Source organism: Salmo trutta, chromosome 30 (assembly GCF_901001165.1).
Source record: "Salmo trutta chromosome 30, fSalTru1.1, whole genome shotgun sequence".
Taxonomy (NCBI): domain Eukaryota; kingdom Metazoa; phylum Chordata; class Actinopteri; order Salmoniformes; family Salmonidae; genus Salmo; species Salmo trutta.
The window spans coordinates 35763512-35788942 of record NC_042986.1 but is presented as its reverse complement, the minus strand read 5'-3'; the positions used below and the strand labels follow the sequence as shown (position 1 = coordinate 35788942).

General features: G+C 44.2%; 1 protein-coding gene across 3 annotated transcripts in view; it reads left to right on the top strand.

The window, feature by feature from the left end:
- Positions 1-23631, top strand: part of LOC115168576 (plexin A3-like) — a 154573-nt gene extending 130942 nt beyond the window's left edge. For 2 of the 3 annotated variants that reach the window (XM_029723977.1, XM_029723978.1), the window contains exons 20-32: positions 1639-1873; positions 3598-3746; positions 5474-5730; positions 8185-8251; positions 9945-10091; positions 15366-15525; positions 15942-16045; positions 16982-17078; positions 17740-17930; positions 18068-18237; positions 18892-19104; positions 19198-19348; positions 19617-23631. In XM_029723977.1, the coding sequence (XP_029579837.1) occupies positions 1639-1873; positions 3598-3746; positions 5474-5730; positions 8185-8251; positions 9945-10091; positions 15366-15525; positions 15942-16045; positions 16982-17078; positions 17740-17930; positions 18068-18237; positions 18892-19104; positions 19198-19348; positions 19617-19712 (2037 nt within the window). In that variant the 3' untranslated portion in view covers positions 19713-23631. The remainder of the gene's footprint in view (positions 1-1638; positions 1874-3597; positions 3747-5473; positions 5731-8184; positions 8252-9944; positions 10092-15365; positions 15526-15941; positions 16046-16981; positions 17079-17739; positions 17931-18067; positions 18238-18891; positions 19105-19197; positions 19349-19616) is intronic. The other variant, XM_029723979.1, reaches the window with a different exon arrangement.
- The last annotated feature ends 1800 nt before the right edge of the window (positions 23632-25431 follow it).

The following is a 25431-nucleotide window of genomic DNA, read 5'->3' as shown; positions in this document are numbered from 1 at the left end:
AATTGGCAGAGGGCAGTCTGGTCAATCTGATTATTGCAAGTGTCATAAGTATTTATCCATGTATTCCTATACAGTGCCGGCTGTCAAGACAACCACAGCTCAGAATGATTAGAAGCAGGTAGATTTAGTCCTGGAGTGTGGCAGCTTGTTTACCTTTTGTATCAAAGGCATGGTCCTGATCTTATGGTATTGACTTGACACTAACACGCCTGGACGAGGTAACTGACTGTTGATTCAGTGAAACGATCAGACTTTAATTTAATCCGATCAATAGAGTCAACTGTGGAGAGGAGGGAGCATTTACAAATCAAAGCTGAGATGAAAGAGAGGGGGAGAGAGAGAGAGAGAGAGAGAGAGAGAGAGGTGATGGGTGAGGTGGAGTGATCGCCCTCCCAGGGGCAGGGAGAGATGGAGACTCACGGCACAGTGAGAAGGCTGAGCCAGCTGTGCTAATGACCTGACACATAGCACAGTGACGGACAGACACACAGACAGCAGAGTGGCATTCTCCCTGTTCTCTTCCATCCAAACCACTCAATAATTAAAGCACACAGCCAGGAGGAGAATGGGGCGGTAAAGGTGAAACTCGTTAGCCAAACCTGTTGGAAGTCATCTGTAATTGGCCTGAAGTTTAAAAAGGAGATGTTAGAACCAAAACTAAAAAGTTTGGACATGTACTGTAACTCTGAGTCTGAGCTACATACAGTGTGCCTTCAGAAAGCATTCACACCACTTGACTTTTTCCACATTGCGTTGTTTTACATTTTGAATTCAGGCTGTAACACAACAGAATGTGGAATAAGTCAAGGGGTATGAATACTTTCTGAAGGCACTGTAGTAATGAAACCCTTCATATTGCAGAGCCCAATATTTCCATCTCAGTAGCTAGGTTTCCATTCAATTGGTGACAGATTGTCATGTGAATATAAAAACATCTGCATAAAAACAATATGATGTCTCCATCAAATTGACTGTAGTGCACATACAAATTCCTATGTACTGAAAAGAAAAGAAATACAAGTAAAATGGATTTCAATCGCATTTTCGACTACTGATGGTTTTCTCACCCCAAAAAATGTGTTATATAGCGAGTGTACCCGCTCTGGTATTGGCAGGTGTGCTCAAGCCAACAGTATGCAGGGTGCAGATTGAGCGCTGTTGGCTATAGCACACGCATAGCCTACATGATGAGATTATGGATAAAAGAGCGAGATCATTTGTATTTGTCAAACGGCAGACGAGCATGGAGGATCATGTCACCAGAATAAGACCCTCAATATTTATTGGGAAGGAGCGTGAAGCTCATCACTGTGCGCTTTCACCACCCTGTGAAGTTCATCATAACTTATTTCATCTGTAGCCTGATAAACGGCATGCGTAGTGGGAGGAACACACAACAAGTTTACTTTGATATGATGGATATTATATCAATATTTGCACATAAAAGCATTTCCACTGACATTTCTCACATAATTATTTTACAGACACAAAAAGACCCCACCTTATCTAGCGTATTTTGTTTTGTCGACATTTGGAAAGTTTACTGAAAAATGTTCTGTTTCCATCAGGTCTGTCATGACATTTTTTATCCGACATGCACTTTACTCGCATAAAAGGTTGGCTGTGTTTCTCCTCCAGATCGTGGTGGGTGGTTTGGAGTACTCCCCAGGAACACTGCACATCTACTCCGACAGCACACTCACCCTACCGGCCATCATCGGGATCGGAGCAGGAGGAGGGGTGCTTCTCATCGCCATCATCGCCGTGCTCATCGCCTACAAGAGGAAGACCCGGGATGCTGACCGCACCCTGAAACGCCTGCAGCTGCAGATGGACAACCTGGAGTCCAGAGTGGCCCTGGAGTGTAAAGAAGGTAGGAGCACCGGTCACTATGACCTCCTCCTATTGCTGTCCTATCCTGTCATATCCTATTTCTCTCCTATCAATCATATTTCTCTATCATATCCTATTTCCCTCCTATCCTGTCATATCCTATTTCCCTCCTATCATATCCTATCCTATTTCTCTCCTATCATATCCTATTTCCCTCCTATCCTGTCATATCCTATTTCCCTCCTATTATATCCTATTTCCCTCCTATTATATCCTATTTCCCTCCTATTATATCCTATTTCTCTCCTAACATATCCTATCCTATTTCTCTCCTATCATATCCTATTTCCCTCCTGTCATATCCTATCTGTCATATCCTATTTCCCTCCTATCATATCCTATTTCCCTCCTATCCTATCCTATTTTCCTCCTATCATATCCTATTTCCCTCCTATCATATCCTATTTCTCTCCTAACATATCCTATCCTATTTCTCTCCTATCATATCCTATTTCTCTCCTATCAATCATATTTCTCTCCTATCATATCCTATTTCCCTCCTATCCTGTCATATCTTATTTCTCTCCTATTATATCCTATTTCTCTCCTATCATATCCTATTTCCCTCCTATTATATCATATTTCTCTCCTAACATATCCTATTTCTCTCCTGTCCTATCATATCCTATCATATCCTATTTATCTCATATCCTATCCTATCATAACCTATTTGCCAGGCCATCATTGTAAATAAGAATTTTGACTTAATTAAAAATAAAGGTAAAATATCCTTTTCACAATGGCCATTTAAAAACAGTTCTAAGTTTATCTGAATGCTCTTTGCACGTACATTTCTGTCACTGAAATGACACCAGTACTGCTCATGGCTTTTTCCTCAAGCAAAGATTGCTTCATGGAAGTGAGCTGAAACAGTGACTGGCAGGGTATTTTGATATGCTCTTATCAGAGAGCTACGTGTCCTTTTGAAGATTAGTGTGTTATCAGCATTGGCCTGCTCTGAACAGGCTATCGTGTTGCTCTTATAGTATGTACAGTACAAGTCAATCACACTACATTCTTTACGATGTATTTTCTGAGATGCTCCGCTGACTCAGTAGAAGGTAACCAGGCAACCACAGAACTGACTGTGTACAGCAGGAGTGGCCAACTCCAGTCCTCCAGGGCCTGATTGGTGTCACACTTCTTCTCCATCCCTAGCAAACACAGCTGATTAATCACATTGCATTCTAAACTGAAGATCATGATTAGGTGATTATTGGAGTCAGGTGTGTTAGCTGTGGCTGGGGCAAAACTGTGACACCAATCAGGCCCTCAGGGACTGGAATTACCCACCCCTGGTGTACAGTATGAGGATGACCAAAATATGCTGTCCATTAATCGATAGAGGGCAGTCAAGTCTTATGAGCATTTATCCATGTATTCCTATACTGTGCCAGCTGTCAAGACAATCACGGCTCAAAATGATTCGAAGCGGGCAGATTTAGTCCAGAGTGTGGCAGTTTATGGTATTGACTTGACACTAACACGCCTGGACGAGGTAACTGACTGTTGATTCAGTGAAATGATCAGACTTAATTTAATCCGATCAATAGAGTGGGTCAGTTGTGGTCATTTTGCCGAACCACATCCTGTCAGGTGCTCCCCACCACACAAAATGACCTTTTTGTGTTCTTCCTGACCATGTGCTTCTCTGGGATTGGATTAAAATGGCAATTTTTGTATCTTATGCTTCTGTCAACATAGCATTCGCTGAGCTGCAGACAGACATCCAGGAGCTGACTAATGATATGGACGGAGTGAAGATCCCCTTCCTGGAGTACCGCACCTACACCATGAGAGTCATGTTCCCCGGCATCGAGGAGCACCCCGTCCTCAAGGAGCTGGATGTAAGTGTAAGAGAACTAAACTAGAGCACTTGTTCACTTCACTGCCTTGTGCTTCTGTCTTCATTTGTGTTGTACTGTAACTCAGTAAAGTATGCTTTCCTGAGGTTCGCTTGTGTTGTCTTGGTAACTCAGTAAAGTATGCTTTCCTGATGTTCAAGTGTGTTGTCTTGGTAACTCAGTAGAGTATGCTTTCCTGAGGTTTACTTGTGTTGTACTGTAACTCAGTAAAATATGCTTTCCTGAGGTTCGCTTGTGTTGTACTGTAACTCAGTAAAGTATGCTTTCCTGAGGTTCGCTTGTGTTGTCTTGGTAACTCAGTAGAGTATGCTTTCCTGAGGTTTACTTGTGTTGTACTGTAACTCAGTAAAGTATGCTTTCCTGAGGTTCACTTGTGTTGTCTTGGTAACTCAGTAAAGTATGCTTTCCTGAGGTTCAATTGTGTTGTCTTGGTAACTCAGTAAAGTATGCTTTCCTGAGGTTCAATTGTGTTGTCTTGGTAACTCAGTAAAGTATGCTTTCCTGAGGTTCACTTGTGTTGTCTTGGTAACTCAGTAAAGTATGCTTTCCTGAGGTTCACTTGTGTTGTCTTGGTAACTCAGTAAAGTATGCTTTCCTGAGGTTCACTTGTGTTGTCTTGGTAACTCAGTAAAGTATGCTTTCCTGAGGTTTACTTGTGTTGTACTGTAACTCAGTAAAGTATGCTTTCCTGAGGTTCACTTGTGTTGTACTGTAACTCAGTAAAGTATGCTTTCCTGAGGTTCACTTGTGTTGTCTTGGTAACTCAGTAAAGTATGCTTTCCTGAGGTTCACTTGTGTTGTCTTGGTAACTCAGTAAAGTATGCTTTCCTGAGGTTTACTTGTGTTGTACTGTAACTCAGTAAAGTATGCTTTCCTGAGGTTCACTTGTGTTGTACTGTAACTCAGTAAAGTATGCTTTCCTGAGGTTCACTTGTGCTGCCAAAAAAAGAAGGGAATAAAACTAAAGCGATAGATCCTGTTTAAAAAAAAACTAAAGTCAGTAGCCAGCAGCTCTCTTAGTGCCGAGCTTCAGAGAAACCTCTTTTCTTTTTTTCTCAACCTTATTTCTTTTTCATTTCAACCTGAGGCTGAGTCAACCCAGGAGCTCCACCAGCCCTCCATAGACTACTTGTCTAGAGATTGCTGCAGAAATATTTTGAAAATAGTCAGCATAGAGGAATATTTGAAGTCACTACAGCCACGTTTTAAGGTGCTCCATGTAATCCTCATACTAATAATAAACCATTTTCTTTCCCCCTTTTTCTCTTTACACTTTCCTCCCCTCTCTCCCTCTCCTCTCTCTCTCTCCCCTCCCCTATTCTCTCCTCTCTCCCTCTCCTCTCAACCTCTCCTCTCTCCCCTCTCCCCCTTTTTCTCTTTTCACTTTCCTCCCCTCTCTCCTCTCTCCCTCTCCTCTCTCGTCTACCCCCTCTCCTGTCTCTTCTCTCCTCTCTCATCTCCCCTCTCCCTCTCCACTATCCTCTCTCGCCTCCCCTATTCTCTCTCCCCTCACCTCTCTTCTCTCGTCTCCCCTCTCGTCTCCCATCTCTCCCTCTCCTCTCTCCATTCTCCTCTCTCCCCTCCCTTATTCTCTCTCGTCTCCCCTCTCCCCTCTCTAACTCCCTCTCCCCACTTAATAACCCTTTGGACCTCCTTTGTGTATTCCCACCTCTGTGTCCCTCCTCCCCCTCCTCCTCCTATGTCCTGTCCCTCAGTCCCCGGCCAATGTGGAGAAAGCCCTGCGTCTGTTCAGCCAGCTGCTGCACAGTAAGATGTTTCTGCTGACCTTCATCCATACCCTGGAGGCCCAGAGGTCCTTCTCCATGCGGGACCGAGGAAATGTGGCCTCTCTGCTCATGGCCGCGCTGCAGGGCCGCATGGAGTACGCCACCATGGTACTTAAACAGTTGCTGGCTGACCTCATAGAGAAGAACCTGGAGAACCGCAACCATCCTAAACTGCTGCTCCGACGGTGAGGATACTTTAAAGATATATACACTACAGGTCAAAAGTTTTAGAACACCTACTCATTCAAGGGTTTTTCTTTAGTTTTACTATTTTCTACATTGTAGAATAATAGTGAAGACATCAAAACTATGAAATAACACATATGGAATCATGTAGTAACCAAAAAAGTGTTAAACAAATCAAAATATATTTGAGATTCTTCAAAAAGCCACCCTTTGCCTTGATGACAGTTTTGCGCACTCTTGGCTTTCTCTCAACCAGCATCATGAGGTAGTCACCTGGAATGCATTTCAATTAACAGGTGTGCCTTCTTAAAAGTTTATTTGTGGAATTTCTTTCCTTCTTAATGCATTTGAGCAAATCAGTTGTGTTGTGACAAGGTTGGGGGTATACAGAAGATAGCCCTATTTGGTAAAAGACCAAGTCTGTATTATGGCAAGAACATCTCAAATAAGCAAAGAGAAATGACAGTCCATCATTACTTTGAGACATGAAGGTCAGTCAATATGGAACATTTCAAGAACTTTGAAAGTTTCTTCAAGTGTAGTCGCAAAAACCATCAAGTGCTATGATGAAACTGGCTCTCATGAGGACCGCCACAGGAAAGGAAGACCCAGAGTTACCTCTGCTGCAGACGATAAGTTCATTAGAGTTACCAGCCTCAGAAATTGCAGCCCAAATAAATGCTTCACAGAGTTCAAGTAACACACATCTCAACATCAGCTGTTCAGAGGAGACTGCGTGAATCAGGCCTTAATGGTCGAATTGCTGCAAAAAAAACACTACAGCGGTATATTAAACCCATGCTGCAGCGGTATATTAAACCCATGCTGCAGCGGTATATTAAACCCATGCTGCAGCTGTATATTAAACCCATGCCGCATATTAAACCCATGCTGCAGCGGTATATTAAACCCATGCTGCAGCGGTATATTAAACCCATGCTGCAGCTGTATATTAAACCCATGCTGCAGCGGTATATTAAACCCATGCTGCAGCGGTATATTAAACCCATGCTGCAGCTGTATATTAAACCCATGCTGCAGCGGTATATTAAACCCATGCTGCAGCTGTATATTAAACCCATGCTGCAGCGGTATATTAAACCCATGCTGCAGCTGTATATTAAACCCATGCTGCAGCTGTATATTAAACCCATGCTGCAGCGGTATATTAAACCCATGCTGCAGCGGTATATTAACCACATGCTGCAGCGGTATATTAAACCCATGCTGCAGCGGTATATTAAACCCATGCTGCAGCGGTATATTAAACCCATGCTGCAGTGGTATATTAAACCCATGCTGCAGCTGTATATTAAACCCATGCCGCATATTAAACCCATGCTGCAGCGGTATATTAAACCCATGCTGCAGCGGTATATTAAACCCATGCTGCAGCGGTATATTAAACCCATGCTGCAGCGGTATATTAAACCCATGCCGCATATTAAACCCATGCCGCATATTAAACCCATGCTGCAGCGGTATATTAAACCTGGTTTAGATTACTACACCACCCTAGGCAGCGGTTTAGATCACTACACCACCCTAGGCAGCGGTATAGATCACTACACCACCCTAGGCAGCGGTATAGATCACTACACCACCCTAGGCAGCGGTATAGATCACTACACCACCCTAGGCAGCGGTATAGATCACTACACCACCCTAGGCAGCGGTATAGATCACCACACCACCCTAGGCAGCGGTATAGATCACCACACCACCCTAGGCAGCGGTATGAGATCACCACACCACCCTAGGCAGCGGTATAGATCACCACACCACCCTAGGCAGCGGTATAGATCACCACACCACCCTAGGCAGCGGTATAGATCACCACACCACCCTAGGCAGCGGTATAGATCACCACACCACCCTAGGCAGCGGTATAGATCACCACACCACCCTAGGCAGCGGTATAGATCACCACACCACCCTAGGCAGCGGTATAGATCACCACACCACCCTAGGCAGCGGTATAGATCACCACACCACCCTAGGCAGCGGTATAGATCACCACACCACCCTAGGCAGCGGTATAGATCACTACACCACCCTAGGCAGCGGTATAGATCACTACACCACCCTAGGCAGCGGTATAGATCACTACACCACCCTAGGCAGCGGTATAGATCACTACACCACCCTAGGCAGCGGTATAGATCACTACACCACCCTAGGCAGCGGTATAGATCACCACACCACCCTAGGCAGCGGTATAGATCACCACACCACCTTAGGCAGCGGTATAGATCACTACACCACCCTAGGCCACACAGTGAGGCTACTTACTTGTAGAGACATAGGCTGAGAGCTCTCCTCTCACTCCTTCACTAGCACCTTGCTCTACCCACCTTGCTCTACCCACCTTGCTCTACCCACCTTGCTCTACCCACCTTGCTCTACTCATACACATGTTGTTGAATCTGACTGGTGTCTCATCTCTCCTGAAGGACGGAGTCGGTGGCTGAGAAGATGCTCACCAACTGGTTTACGTTTCTGCTGCATCGCTTTCTCAAGGTAAGGCAGTTTTAATGGAGCTCAGATAGTTTTTTTTAACATAGGGTTCATTTAGTTTCAGAGCAGAGAGATTCAGATACTTAGCAGGAGATTGATGCTTGTGATTTATTCACCAAAGGCCTGTTGTTGTGCTGAAACACCAGTAGGCCCATAGCAACAGTGTGCTGTGTATTCTGTACCCGTTCTAATTTTGTTACCAGAAATTCTGTGAAATGATCGTTAATTGCTATTATTAGTGTAATGTGCGAGTTGTAATGATATTTCTGAGGTGGGGTTATTTGGCTAATCATGGTCCTGGTACTGTTTATTCTCACGCTGTGTGACCGCAGCACACAACACGGCCACAGTGTGAACCGTATCAGAGAATCACTCTGGGGGCAGTTGTGGTAATTTTGTCTAACCACATCCTGTCAGGTGCTCCCCACAACCCAAAATGGCCTTTCTGTGTTCTTCCTGACCATAAGCTTCTCCTGTGTTACTCTGGGATTGGATTAAAATGGCCATTCACGTTAAGGACAAGAACATCAGGCCCATTGTGAGTTCAGGCCTGAAATGCCTCTTGGAATGTAGCTCTGGATGGCCACCCATTATATTTAAGTTACATCAGTGCAGATGTTAAAGTGTTCTGGCCGTCTTCCCAGATTCCCCAAGTAATTACCCTGAAATGTTTCCACAAGCCCTACTTAAACCTCTATTCTGGATTGGCTTCCACATTTTTATATTCAGCTTGCATAGCAATATTCATCTTTCATAGCCAGGTTTGTCACTAAATTAACAAAAATATATATTTTAATGTGGGTTTTTATTACCTGAGTGTAGATATTATTGGTGAAGATAATGGTTGTAGAGTTTCTTAAATAACAAATGTAATGCCGTGTTAAGATTTATGAAGTTCTCAAAACCGAAGAAAATATCTAGTTAGCATGTTCAACATAAATCCCGTAAGTTAACAACAACTTATTGAGGATTTCATCTCATTGGACATGGTCTGGTAAAATATATAGAATCTACTTGTTCGTTACTCTCCTTTGGCTGGTTTTGAACTGAGACAACATTCTGGAGAGTGACTTGGAACCTGTAGTTATGATGTTATTAAGTGTGATGTCACCTCGACTGTACACATTATTAAAACCACAGAAGAGCATGGACACCCTAGCATGAACAACCAATATTACTGAATCCTGCTTAAACTCTCTCTGTCTTACTTACATTGGATAATTGGGGGCCATTTGTGTGTTTTGAGGTTTCTGTTTTTTGAGTATGGATTTGGTTACTGGGTATTGGTTCCATTTGGTTATTAGCCGCATGATTTAGAAGCCTGGTAGATGGGTGAATGGTCCTCTGTGTCTGGGCTTGAAGGCCCCTCTGTGTCTGGGCTTGAAGGCCCCTCTGTGTCTGGGCTTGAAGGCCCCTCTGTGTCCAAGCAGCTTGAGACTCAGGATGTCACGTTGTAATTAATGATGTCAAATGAATCGTCCCTAAGAACTAAATAATAGTGTTCCCTCAGTATCACTGGTTAGTCGTCAAACCCTGTAAGTGGGTAATTGGTAACTTCCCCACTCCTCACTGAAAGGGATGTGATTGCCTATTCCTCTCCCCTTTTCACACTCAGTTACTCCCTCCCTCTTCCACTTTTACTGTCTCTCCCTCTGCCCCCTGCGCCTCCCTCTCTCTCTCTCTCTCTCTCTCTCAGGAGTGTGCTGGGGAGCCTCTGTTCATGCTGTTCTGTGCCATCAAGCAGCAGATGGAGAAGGGGCCTATAGACGCCATCACAGGAGAGGCACGCTACTCCCTCAGTGAGGACAAGCTCATCCGCCAGCAGATTGACTACAAACAGCTGGTGAGGAAGGACCCTCCTCCACATACACACAGAAACGCACACCTCCTCTCTCACACCAGTCTCCTGTTTGATATGAGTGTTGTGCAGTGGAGCCAACACTCCCAGTCCCAGGGCAGCAAGATCAATCCATGTACTGATTCTCACTTAATGTGGTTCAAGAGGCAATACAAGCAGGTGGGAGAATGTTTAGCAGGCTTTGCCATGCAAATCACCTGACATGTTACTGAGGAAGTGAGGTGGGCCTTGGCTCCCTCATTGGCTGTGGGATGTCAGTGTAGGCAGTGGTAGGAGACGAGCCTATATGGGTGAGGTATCGCTGATGGAACGAACCTACTCAGCACTCAATCACACACTGACCTGCTGCGGGCCAGTAATGATTCAAACAAATCAAGCAATTTATTGTCTGCCAATAAAACAAACCCTTCCCACCACATCGCTCTCTCTCCCCAACGAGGCAGCCAAGCAGTACTGCCAGGAAATACTACACTTGAACAATTCATGATTTACTCACCGTCAGCAACCCATTGACTTCCACATAAAAGCGTCACACCCCAGATTGGCGAATGAAACATCAAAACAGTACAGGAATTCTCCAAATATATCCTCATATAAATTATTTATATGGAAAAATAGCAATACGCTGACTTGGTAGGATGCAATGCTAGCGCGCCCACACCCACCACTCAACTTCTCGATGAATCAGCTGTATACTGCCTGCTTCCGAGGCCATTCGTCAGTCCCCATGCGACCACATGGCTGGTACAACACTGCAGCATCAACTCAGGACAGGGTCATGTCTGCCTCCTTCAGAGGGACCGGTAGACAGAATAGCAGATGCAGATGTCACAGAAATTAGCTCTATATAGGCAAATGCTCCCGGAGGAGCTCTCTATCTCTGGCCCTAGGGGATCTTCAGTACAGGACAACGCTATTCACCTTATTCTGGAATGTCACGGTGATCGAGGCGAGTTAGTTGCAATTGTGCTTCTATTTCCGGCAACATTCGCACGACGCAGCGCATGCAAAAATGGTACTTTTAGTTGAGAGCTTGATAGTTTCACACTGACAGAACTGCACAAAATCCTAAAATCAATCAACATGACAAGCATTATATGTTCAGTACGAGGCTGTCACAATAATTGGATGAAGAGGGGACAGTTTTTACAACAGCAATGTTTTGAAAACCAACCTCTACGTCAATCTGAATGTACCTGTGGAGCCCCATACGACCTGCATCCACCTCATAAAGCAGCAGAGTCTTTGCGGCTCTACATAAGACAAATAGGTGGGGCGGGGCTACATAAGACAAATAGGTGGGGCGAGGCTACATAAGACAAATAGGTGGGGCGAGGCTACATAAGACAAATAGGTGGGGCGAGGCTACATAAGACAAATAGGTGGGGCGGGGCTACATAAGACAAATAGGTGGGGCGGGGCTACATAAGGCAAATAGGTGGGGCGAGGCTACATAAGGCAAATAGGTGGGGCGAGGCTACATAAGGCAAATAGGTAGGGTGAGCTACATAAGGCAAATAGGTGGGGCGAGGCTACATAAGGCAAATAGGTGGGGCGGGGCTACATAAGACAAATAGGTGGGGCGGGGCTACATAAGGCAAATAGGTGGGGCGAGGCTACATAAGGCAAATAGGTGGGGCGAGGCTACATAAGGCAAATAGGTAGGGTGAGCTACATAAGGCAAATAGGTGGGGCGAGGCTACATAAGGCAAATAGGTGGGGCGGGGCTACATAAGGCAAATAGGTGGGGTGGGGCTACATAAGGCAAATAGGTGGGGTGGGGCTACATAAGGCAAATAGGTGGGGTGGGGCTACATAAGGCGAATAGGTGGGGCGGGGCTACATAAGGCCAATGGGTGGGGCGGGCTACATAAGGCGAATAGGTAGGGCGAGCTACATAAGGCCAATAGGTGGGGCGGGGCTACATAAGGCAAATAGGTGGGGCATTAATAATGCCCACTTATTAACTATTTCCAGTGCATGGAAGGAAATGTACTTTGCTAATGATCAGTGAGTGACAGTGGTACAGATATCTGTGGTACCATGTGCCAGCTGCATACTGTACTAATCACCTGATTAACGCACCCAGCCCACACCAAAGGTCTCCTTATGACTGTATATGGACTGGCAGCACAGCGTGTACATGCCCAGTATATAAATACATTAGAAGGATCTCTCTCCTCTCTGGTCACAACCTTTGACCTTTTTGGATGGATACTGCACCTTGGTTATTTCAAGAGGCAACATAGGTCATTTAATGGCGTCTAGTTGTAGATTGTGTAAAATTGAGAATCAATGCTTTTCCATTAGTCGGGATTCCTCGAGAGCAGAGATGTAAAATTAATTTCGCCCTGGGAGCCGCATTCGGTCCTCAACGAGGTCTGGAGGGCCGCACTGAAAATGTGTTATATTTCCTCGCTGTCAAAATGTGCAGAAAATAGTCCTCTAACCATGTGTTTTGGATGTTTTGATGCTGCCTGATTGTCTAGCATTTCAGTGATTATTAGTGAGCTGGACACAGTCAAGAAACTGGATGAATCTAGGTCCATTATCATTCATCCTTTTATTTGGTTTTAGTCATTTTCAAAACACCCGTGGGCTGGATTGGACTCCCTGCCTCGCGAGATGGGTTTGGCCTGCAGGCAGTATGTCTGACACCTCTGCTCTAGTGTAAATAGTACTGAACACAGAAACCCCGTCAGGCCTGCAGCAAATCATTGTTTACCGTCTGGCAATACTGACATAGCAACATGGCACACTAGTTTACAGAAAGACGTTAACCAGTAGACAATACAGAATCTATTAGCTAGGATAGTCACTGTGTAGAGTTTGTATAGGAATTCAGAGGATGGCCGCATTCCGACACCAGTCTTCTATGTTTGTTAATGTGTCAATGCAAGTTGCAAATGAGGCTGAATGAATCTCAATTTGTTATAATGACACTTTACCAAATAGAGCCTGACTTCTCTATATTGTGACTGGCTGAACTGTTAAGGGCTGCCAGAACGGGTAAAATATATTATGCGTTTGCTCTCAATCCTCAATCTCCTCCTTTTAACTATGGCACATTGTGTCATATAAATCTTTGTTTGTAGTTAAATCAATGTCCTCTGTCAGTTTTCTATTGACCCAGGGATGGCTAAGAAATGTGTCCTCCAGATCGCTTGTAGTCGTCACTGATTTTCTTCAAACAGATAAAATCTTCATTATCGACAATGCAGTTAATATCTCTGGGGGAGACTATTGATAAAATAGCATTTAAAGTGATTCATGAAAAACAAACACCTGAGGAAATTGCAGTCTAAATCTCTCTCTCTCTTTAAACTGGAAGAATTCCCCTTTAAAGAGACTCAGTGCAGTGCTCCAGTAGTCCTGTCCCCCTCTAGTACTGACGGCTCTGTGGTTTCTCCCTCCACAGATAGTCCCTCTCTGGTACTGACGGCTCTGTGGTTTCTCCCTCCACAGATAGTCCCTCTCTGGTACTGACGGCTCTGTGGTTTCTCCCTCCACAGATAGTCCCTCTCTGGTACTGACGGCTCTGTGGTTTCTCCCTCCACAGATAGTCCCTCTCTGGTACTGACGGCTCTGTGGTTTCTCCCTCCCCAGATAGTCCCTCTCTAGTACTGACGGCTCTGTGGTTTCTATAGTCCCTCTCTAGTACTGACGGCCCTGTGGTTTCTATAGTCCCTCTCTAGTACTGACGGCTCTGTGGTTTCTCCCTCCCCAGATATTCCCTCTCTGGTACTGACGGCCCTGTGGTTTCTCCCTCCACAGATAGTCCCTCTCTGGTACTGACGGCCCTGTGGTTTCTCCCTCCACAGATAGTCCCTCTCTGGTACTGACGGCCCTGTGGTTTCTCCCTCCACAGATAGTCCCTCTCTGGTACTGACGGCCCTGTGGTTTCTCCCTCCACAGATAGTCCCTCTCTGGTACTGACGGCCCTGTGGTTTCTCCCTCCACAGATAGTCCCTCTCTGGTACTGACGGCTCTGTGGTTTCTCCCTCCCCAGATAGTCCCTCTCTGGTACTGACGGCTCTGTGGTTTCTATAGTCCCTCTCTGGTACTGACGGCTCTGTGGTTTCTATAGTCCCTCTCTGGTACTGACGGCTCTGTGGTTTCTATAGTCCCTCTCTGGTACTGACGGCTCTGTGGTTTCTATAGTCCCTCTCTGGTACTGACGGCTCTGTGGTTTCTATAGTCCCTCTCTAGTACTGACGGCTCTGTGGTTTCTCCCTCCACAGATAGTCCCTCTCTAGTACTGACGGCTCTGTGGTTTCTATAGTCCCTCTCTAGTACTGACGGCTCTGTGGTTTCTCCCTCCACAGATAGTCCCTCTCTGGTACTGACGGCTCTGTGGTTTCTCCCTCCACAGATAGTCCCTCTCTGGTACTGACGGCTCTGTGGTTTCTCCCTCCACAGATAGTCCCTCTCTAGTACTGACGGCTCTGTGGTTTCTATAGTCCCTCTCTAGTACTGACGGCTCTGTGGTTTCTATAGTCCCTCTCTAGTACTGACGGCTCTGTGGTTTCTATAGTCCCTCTCTAGTACTGACGGCTCTGTGGTTTCTATAGTCCCTCTCTAGTACTGACGGCTCTGTGGTTTCTATAGTCCCTCTCTAGTACTGACGGCTCTGTGGTTTCTATAGTCCCTCTCTAGTACTGACGGCTCTGTGGTTTCTATAGTCCCTCTCTAGTACTGACGGCTCTGTGGTTTCTATAGTCCCTCTCTAGTACTGACGGCCCTGTGGTTTCTATAGTCCCTCTCTAGTACTGACGGCCCTGTGGTTTCTATAGTCCCTCTCTGGTACTGACGGCCCTGTGGTTTCTCCCTCCCCAGATAGTCCCTCTCTGGTACTGACGGCCCTGTGGTTTCTCCCTCCCCAGATAGTCCCTCTCTGGTACTGACGGCCCTGTGGTTTCTCCCTCCCCAGATAGTCCCTCTCTGGTACTGACGGCCCTGTGGTTTCTCCCTCCCCAGATAGTCCCTCTCTGGTACTGACGGCCCTGTGGTTTCTCCCTCCACAGATAGTCCCTCTCTGGTACTGACGGCTCTGTGGTTTCTCCCTCCACAGATAGTCCCTCTCTGGTACTGACGGCTCTGTGGTTTCTCCCTCCACAGATAGTCCCTCTCTGGTACTGACGGCTCTGTGGTTTCTCCCTCCACAGATAGTCCCTCTCTGGTACTGACGGCTCTGTGGTTTCTCCCTCCACAGATAGTCCCTCTCTGGTACTGACGGCTCTGTGGTTTCTCTCTCTCCAGACTCTGATGTGTATCCCTCCGGAGGGTGAGGCAGGCACCGAGGTCCCGGTGAAGGTGCTGAACTGTGACACGGTCACTCAGGTGAAGGACAAGCTGCTGGACGCTGTGTACAAGGGCATCCCCTACTCCCAGAGACCCCAGGCGGATGATATGGACCTGGGTAAGAACCTACTGTATATATGGATGTCTATAGCAGTGCTTCTTAATCCTCATCCTGGGGGTCAAAGGGGTCTAGCACCACACAGCTGATTCAAATGATCAACTCATCATCAAGCTTGGATTATTTGAGGGAAAAAGGTGTAACGCCCCCAAAAAAAGAAATCCAGGACCAGGATTAAGAAACACGGGTCTATGGTAATAACAGCCTCTTAAGAAACACGGGTCTATGGTAATAACAGCCTCTTAAGAAACACGGGTCTTCTCCCTGTATGTGTGTATGTGAAGGTTTTCTTTATTACTGTGAAGAATTTACTGTAACTAATTGCAACATTGCTAATAGTTATTCCCCGCTGAAACTAAAGATACGGATCATAGCCCAAACCAATCTTCTGTTGTTGTTGTTTTCCGTCCTCACAGAGTGGCGACAAGGAAGACTGACTAGAATTATCCTTCAAGATGAGGACGTCACCACAAAGATTGAGAGTGACTGGAAGAGGCTCAACACCCTGGCCCACTACCAGGTCAGACAGCATCACCAGCTGGACACATCCACATAATACTCATCCACATTTCTCAGACACAACACCCTGGCCCACTACCAGGTCAGACAGCATCACCAGCTGGACACATCCACATAATACTCATCCACATTTCTCAGACACAACACCCTGGCCCACTACCAGGTCAGACAGCATCACCAGCTGGACACATCCACATAATACTCATCCACATTTCTCAGACACAACACCCTGGCCCACTACCAGGTCAGACAGCATCACCAGCTGGACACATCCACATAATACTCATCCACATTTCTCAGACACAACACCCTGGCCCACTACCAGGTCAGACAGCATCACCAGCTGGAAACATCCACATAATACTCATCCACATTTCTCAGACACAACACCCTGGCCCACTACCAGGTCAGACAGCATCACCAGCTGGACACATCCACATAATACTCATCCACATTTCTCAGACACAACACCCTGGCCCACTACCAGGTCAGACAGCATCACCAGCTGGACACATCCACATAATACTCATCCACATTTCTCAGACACAACACCCTGGCCCACTACCAGGTCAGACAGCATCACCAGCTGGACACATCCACATAATACTCATCCACATTTCTCAGACACAACACCCTGGCCCACTACCAGGTCAGACAGCATCACCAGCTGGACACATCCACATAATACTCATCCACATTTCTCAGACACAACACCCTGGCCCACTACCAGGTCAGACAGCATCACCAGCTGGACACATCCACATAATACTCATCCACATTTCTCAGACACAACACCCTGGCCCACTACCAGGTCAGACAGCATCACCAGCTGGACACATCCACATAATACTCATCCACATTTCTCAGACACAACGATGAATACAGTCAAATTGATGGTCCTTCATGATTAAAGATCTCTCTCCTCCTCCACCTCCAGGTGGCAGATGGGTCTTTGGTAGCCCTGGTCCAGAAGCAGGTCTCTGCCTACAACATCGCCAACTCTTTTACATTCACCCGCTCTCTGAGCCGTTATGGTAGGTATTAATGAACCTCTCTGAGTCGTTATGGTAGGTATTAATGAACCTCTCTGAGCCGTTATGGTAGGTATTAATGAACCTCTCTGAGTCGTTATGGTAGGTATTAATGAACCTCTGAGCCGTTATGGTAGGTATTAATGGACCTCTCAAAGCTTATGGTAGGTATTAATGAACCTCTGAGCCGTTATGGTAGGTATTAATGAACCTCTGAGCCGTTATGGTAGGTATTAATGGACCTCTCAAAGCTTATGGTAGGTATTAATGAACCTCTGAGCCGTTATGGTATGTATTAATGAACCTCTCTGAGCCGTTATGGTAAGTATTAATGAACCTCTCTGAGTCGTTATGGTAGGTATTAATGGACCTCTGAGCCGTTATGGTAGGTATTAATGAACCCCTCTGAGCCGTTATGGTATGTATTAATGAACCTCTCTGAGCCGTTATATGTATTAATGAACCTCTCTGAGCTGTTATGGAAAGGTATTAGTGAACCTTCTGAGCCGCTATGGTATGTATTAATGAACCTCTCTGAGCCGTTATGGTAGGTATTAATGAACCTCTGAGCCGTTATGGTAATACCTAATGACCCTTTCAGTTTTTCCATACCTACTGTATGAAAGCCCAGCCTCCTACAGCATCTGTGTTGTTGTGTTTCCAGAGAGCCTCCTGAGGACGTCCAGCAGCCCAGACAGCCTGCGCTCTCGGGCCCCCATGATCACCCCTGACCAGGAGACTGGCACCAAGCTTTGGCACCTGGTCAAGAATCACGAGCACGCTGACCAACGGGAGGGCGACCGCGGCAGCAAGATGGTGTCTGAGATCTATCTCACCCGCCTACTGGCCACCAAGGTCTCTTCTCGTTGTAGTCTGTTGATTGAACTCTTTTAGTGGATTGTCTCATAATGTGTCATGATAATGTATTGTTGCGAGGCACACATTCCTATCTTGGACTCTGTGTTAACACCGCTTGTCTGATCACCATACAGGGAACTCTGCAGAAGTTTGTGGATGACCTTTTTGAGACTGTGTTCAGCACGGCCCACCGCGGCAGTGCCCTCCCTCTGGCCATCAAGTACATGTTTGACTTCCTGGATGAGCAGGCCGACAAGAGGCAGATCACTGACCCTGATGTCCGCCACACCTGGAAGAGCAACTGGTAAGCACAGAGTGTTCCTTATAGCTGCCCTCTAGTGGACTCATGGGTGGAATGTTATTCATATTGTTCATCATTTCATAATTAATAGACATTATTAAAAAATATGCAGAACATCTGGTGTTTCTATGTCAAACGGTTTTTGTTATATTTCAGTCTTCTGTGGTGTATATATATAGTGTAATATTGGGATGCAAACTCAGAATGTAATACATTTCAACTCTATATCTGACATGGTACAGGTGTCTTCTTTTGTTTAAGCCCATAACCATGTCTGTGAGGTGTACCTTTGTTTCAAAGTAGATTTGTTTAAGACTACCAAGACCCTGCATTGAAAAGATTAATAGGTCAATGGAGCCCAAGCTGTAACTGTGCGCTTGGTAAAAAACCTTTTGGACCTCTGATCTATGACAAGTGACTAAAACGTAACATGGAAATTCATAAGATTTTACCATACTGTACCATGTGTGACTATGACTGCTTTTAGTGCCTCAAAATTCTATTTGAGTAGTTTTTCAAATCTGTGTTTTGAATTGTCAACTATTGCATCATTGTGAAGTGACACTTCAATACCAACTGTAACTCTAAGATTCACCTATAATGGTCCCAATCGTTTTCTTCCTCTCTCTCGTTCTCTCCTTTCTCTCTGTCTGTCAGTCTGCCTCTGCGGTTCTGGGTGAACGTGATCAAGAACCCCCAGTTTGTGTTTGACATCCACAAGAGCAGCATCACGGATGCCTGTCTGTCTGTGGTGGCCCAGACCTTCATGGACTCCTGCTCCACCTCAGAACACCGCCTGGGCAAGGACTCCCCCTCCAACAAGCTGCTGTACGCTAAAGACATCCCCAACTACAAGAGCTGGGTGGAGAGGTACACTTTCAGTTACCTTATTTGCTGTAATCATTACATTTTCTCTCAAAGAGTCTAACACTGAGAGCTCTTGTGTCTCTTTGCTTGTGTCAGGTACTACAGAGATATCAGTAAGATGCCTACCATCAGTGACCAGGACATGGATGCCTATCTGGTGGAGCAGTCTCGTCTCCATGGCACCGAGTTCAACACTCTCAGTGCTCTCAGTGAGCTCTACTTCTACATCAACAAGTACAAAGAGGAGGTAGGAGACATGGATCAACTCTGTGCTTTATTTGACCTCATATTGGAAAAGTGTACATAATGTACACTGAAATAAAATCTTGTTGTATTTTACAGTAACTGACTGGTAGTCAGTTACCTGTAAGTTAAATTTTTTATATAATACAGTATGTTACCTTTAAGTTACCGTAAAATCAACATGATTTTTTTTACACTGTGATACCTAAATGTAATGCAATAAACAGTCTTGTTAATGTTGAGGAAAAAAATGATCTCACTTTTCTGTTCAGATTTTGACCGCACTAGACAGGGATGGGTACTGCCGCAAACACAAGCTGCGACACAAACTGGAACAAGCCATTAACCTGATGTCGAGCAGCAGCTGAGGACAGAGGATGGAACAGGGGGGCAGGGGTCTGGGAGAGAAAGGGGAAATGGGGGTTTGGTAGAACTGGTGAACGGACCTGTGTTGGATCATCCACAGCTTTTGCAATTAAAAAGGAGGACATAAGACACTGGACAATCAACACAAAGAACCACAGCACATTGAGCCCAATGTCTACAGACCAGATTCTGTGCCCAATATCCTCACTCCCTCAAACCTCTACCTGCCATTGCCAGTGAAACATTCTGAGTTGTTTTGTTCTCCACACTGGCCTTTTCAATGGCAGACTCTAGTAACTGCCTAATCTAATGGAAGAGGACTGCTGTGGATAACTACCAGATACATTCCAATAGAGGCGTACAGTAAGTTGCCTTGGAAACTGTGCTGAACTGCCAAGCTAGTGCCATGGGAAGAGTAGCTTTTTGGTCTGCGATAATAATTGTACAAAATGCTGAAAAGTAACATTTAGGTGTGGACTGTAGATTTGATCTTGAAATGTATGGGTCTTACCACAAGTATGGTAAGGTACAAGTAGTAGACTATAACCTCTTGTGTTAGGGTTGGAGGTTCAATGCCAGTACGTGATGAAGGAGGCAGTGTATGGCCAAAAGACACCAAATTCTAGAAGCATCAGAGGCCTGATTAAGTGACATAAATTGAGGGGTGTGTTGGGGCTGAGGGGTGACCATCCCCCTCGTCTCTCAAATGCCATAGCTACAAAGCGCCTTTTTCTTTTTTATTCGGGCCAAATGGACGTTTGCTGATGGCTCAGAGTCCAGAGTTTTAAAGCTTGCCTTTTGTGTTGCAGTCAAGCAGGAAGTGAAACCCTTTCCTCATGGACGTTCCACCCTAGTAACTGTCCAGCTAATTGTACTCAGATCATTGTTTTAGTCTGCTCCACTGTGAATCTGATCTGTCAGGGTCCCAGGGGTTCCCGTCCAGAACTCAGGGCTACTGCTGTCGTGGAAACAACCCTTATAACCCATATCAAACATCCTAAAAGTAGTTGATCCGTTAACAGCAATAGGTCTAGTAATAAAACAGCAAGCCATGTTTCATTAGATTACACACCAAAAAAACACAGTTCCGTTAGAGACTCTCTATCTTGTGATAATCATTCTGTGAAAATCGTCTTTCTCTTCCCGATGTTTGCCATTATTACAAATGACAGCTTGAACATAATGTGTAACGCAACACCAAACACAACAGACGGGATAACAGTATAGATTTTTATGTTTTAAATGCTGTCTAAATAAAATACTTGCTTATGTGAGTTCACTTCTGGTAGGTCATCCATGGTAGTTTATGGGGGAAAAAGCCTCTATTTGCTGCCTATGTTACCATTACCATACTAAGCACTGTTCACAAGAAGAGAGAGGTTACTGTGTTGAATACTGATTTCCAACCCAGGAGACCTTCATCCTTCATTCTGTTTACCCTACGGTCCCATAGAGCCAGTAGCAGTAGGCCGACCTGTACGTTCTGATCAGATGGTAAATGCCCATTTTCTCTGTTGACTCCTTCCACGACAGACAGTAGAAGCTCTGTATTTTTCAGTTGTGGTACAGCAGCTTACTGTACACACGCCCATGTCCCCTCTCTATACTCCTCTCTCTGCTGGGAGGAAATACAGTCTGGTAGGCTGATACCTGAATATTATTTGAGTACATTTACATGGTGGTTCTGAGTTCAGTCCTCTCCAACGTATTTATTGTTTTGCCTTTATTTATTTCATATTTATTTTCATTTTACACAATGTAAACTCTTGTTTACTCTCTGTACTACAGGTATACTGTATATGTCAAGTCTCTAACACAGTTGATGTCCTCTGTACTACAGGTATACTGTATATGTCAAGTCTCTAACACAGTTGCAAGAGTCTTTTCAATGCCAATTCACACACAGGACCGGGTTAATTTAGGATACATTCGTACGTTCAGTAAATAACAGAATCCCTTCACATCCATAACTGAAAAATAAGACTGTGATCGCTACATCACGTGTTCAGTGACAACCGTGAGGAATGCAGACTGACCAAAGGAGGCACAGAGAAGAATCAAATGATCACTCTCTTGTCTTTGGGTTGAATAATGCCATACGGCTTGACCCACACATTACAATACATTGTTAACCATAGATTATATCATGTTTTCAATTTCAGGTACAAACATATCTTTAAAAGATTGTTCATTGAATAGGATAAAGCCTCAAATTACAATGTTCTCCCATAACTAATGGTAGACAAATATGTATTTCTACTACTAAACCCAGAGGTTTGTGGTAGTCCAAATCCTGAATATAAATTCAGTATATTCAGTATAACTGTTCTTTTTATCCATCAAGTCCCCAAAGATTAAATACAATTTAGAAAATGAAACCAATATTTTGGTTTATCAATGTACAGGTGTTAACCCTCTAGAGTCTAGATGCTGGGTGTTGTTTTGCGTTGGGACCTTAAACACAGTGACGCTCTGTTTTCTATGTAGATTAAATGGCTCTGAAACGAACTAATTACTGTAGAATAATTAGGCTTGCTTATCAGTCCAGGAGCGAAAGAGCCATTAGTATACCTTTTCGAAACCCATTAAATCCACACCAGAAGAAATACTTATTTTTCTACATGGAAGATACATATTGTAGATAAGCACCAAATCAATTTAGAATTTGGCCTTGGAACTCTGAGCGAAATACATTCTCAAATAAAACTGGAGCTCATTAGCATTTTAAGAGCTGCAGGAGGATAATTAAGGATAATAGGTTTCACCATCCTGGTGTTTATTTTTGGGCAGAGAAATGGGGTCAGTGTATCTGGATCTAGGTCTGGTGCGGATCTCACCGTCCACCGTGTGTGAAAAGGACTCAGTCACAAATGACTGGCAGCTTGCCAGAGCTGCCCTGTCAGCATTGCAGGTGTATTACAGGTATCAACACTCTGTTTGAGCCTCTAAAATTATAGCTTATCATAAATCTGAAAGGGAACATCTTGAATTTTGACTTAGTACCTTGGTTAACGCCATCTCATCGGGTTTGAAACTGGTTAAAATAGTAAGTGCAACACGGTATCAGGTTTCTTGGGTGAAATCTGTAATCATATCCAAAGTAGGCCTACAGTTTGGCTGCCTGCCATACATCACTTGTAAACTAGTGAAGGCCAAGTGATTGGGCTGTAGAACTCAGAGCCACTGCAGACACGTCGGGACGTCTGGTTTTGTAATGTTGTATAAACAGGAAGATAAAAAAGCACCTGTAACATGTAAGGAAGAAAAGAGTGAGTGCAAACCTGTGCTGTTTCTAAGTAGATACTGTAGAACTATTACATTATAGTCGGTGTTCTAGTAAAAAAACAAAAACATTTGTCTCAGATAAATTGATTCTAATTTATTTGTTGGTTTTGTCTGTTTATCCCAAATGTTTTAATCGATTTAACGTAACAAACTTGTTTACAGCTTCAAAGATATATGGAATTTATTAACTTAGTCTGAAGAGGAAGTAGCTTTGTGACTGACTGGCTGATTGACTGACGGATGATTGCTCTGCCTAGTCCTTAATTCTATATAAATATATAAATATATTTTGTATAATTATTTGTTTAAAATTTTTCTTTTTAAATTATTGTTTTTGGTTTTATATTTTATTTTGTTACTTTGAAGGAGTTGTAGGAATGAGTCCTTTAAAACGCTGGCTGCAATGAAGTGTTTTGTATATATTTGCACTTTTTTTTACTCAGTCGGAGAGGTTTATGAAAGATTGGATTCTAACTTAATGTTGAAATGACAAGCATGGTGTTTTGTTTTGCTAATTAAAATATGTGGATGATGCTGTATGTTCTTGAACGTTTTATTTGTGTACTATCCTCCAGGATTATTTTCTCTGAACAATTCAATGTTTGAATTCAAATAAAGGCAAGTGTTTTAGTAAAATATCCACAAAAGTATCCAAAGTGGACCCCGTATGTTAACTTCAGTATCCTTACTTTGCTCCTTAAGTACTTAAACCACTGTTGCAACACTAACAGATAGATCACAGTCAGAGAATGTTACATTTGAAATCATCAGGGGTGATGTGAGAATGTTACGTTTGAAATCATCAGTGGTGATGTGAGAATGTTACATTTGAAATCATCAGTGGTGATGTGAGAATGTTACATTTGAAATCATCAGTGGTGATGTGAGAATGTTACGTTTGAAATCATCAGTGGTGATGTGAGAATGTTACATTTGAAATCATCAGTGGTGATGTGAGAATGTTACATTTGAAATCATCAGTGATGTGAGCATGTTCATTTGAGCATGTAATCTGAAACCTATTTTTAGAGGATTGCAGTTATCTATCCCATCAGATTACCATCTCTCTATCATGAAAGGAGGATATGGGGCTTTCTTCTCTGCCTCACTGGATTAAAAACAGAAGATTTGGTAAACACCTCCAGCAATTCATCTTAGATCAGAGGGAGAGATGAGATTGCAGACAGTTTTACGTACAGGGATTTCCATATTCACACATAATAAAAAACAGATTAATTCATCTGGGGCAAAGACATAAGGATGGGCACTTGGGGTACAGGTATGCATGGAAACAGAATTTAGGTGTGGAATATAAAATAAATAGTTCCAGAATCCTCAACTTCATTAATTAGGACAGCAGATCAAAGTTGTAGAACATCAAGCAGGCTTGTAAACAAAGATGAGAAACATCATTACAAAGATATTCCCCCTCTGAATTGAACATGAACCAATTTTGGCAGGGTGGGATATTATTCATATTAGGGATTGTGAATTGATATACGGTACCAGTCAAAAGTTTGGACACACCTACTCATTCAAGGGTTTTTCTTTATTTTGACTATTTTCTACATTGTTGAATAATAGTGAAAACAATACAACTATGAAATAACACATATGGAATCATGTAGCCACCCTTTTCTTTGATGACAGCTTTGCACACTGTTGGCATTCTCTCAACCAGCTTCACCTGAAATGCTTTTCCAACAGTCTTGAAGGCGTTCCCACATATGCTGAGCACTTGTTGGCTGCTTTTCCTTCACTCTGCAGTCTTGAGTTCTAAATAAATGTGCCTTGAATTCTAAATAAATCACAGATAGTGTCACAAGCAAAGCACCCCCACACCATCACACCTCCTCGTCCGTGCTTCACAGTGGGAACCACACATGCGGAGATCATCCGTTCACCCACTCTGTCTCACAAAGACAGTAGTGGTTTCTTTGCAGCAATTCAACCATGAAGTCCTGATTCACGCAGTCTCCTCTGAACAGTTGATGTTGAGATGTGTCTGTTACTTGAACTCCGTGAAGCATTTATTTGGGCTGCAATTTCTGAGGCTGATAACTCTAATGAACTTATCCTCTGCAGCAGAGATGACACTCTCTGGGTCTTCCATTCCTGTGGTGGTCCTCATGAGAGCCAGTTTCATCATAGCGCTTGATGGTTTTTGCGACTGAAAACTCTTGAAATTTTCCGGATTGACTGACCTCCATGTCTTAAAGTAATGATGGACTGTCGTTTCTCTTTGCTTATTTGAGATGTTCTTGCCATAATATGGAATTGGTCTTTTACCAAATAGGACTATCTTCTGTAAGGCACACCTGTCAATTGAAATGCATTCCAGGTGACTACCTCATGAAGCTGGTTGAGAGAATGCCAAGAGTGTGCAAAGCAGTCATCAAGGAGTTTTGATGTCTTCACTATTAATCTACAATGAAG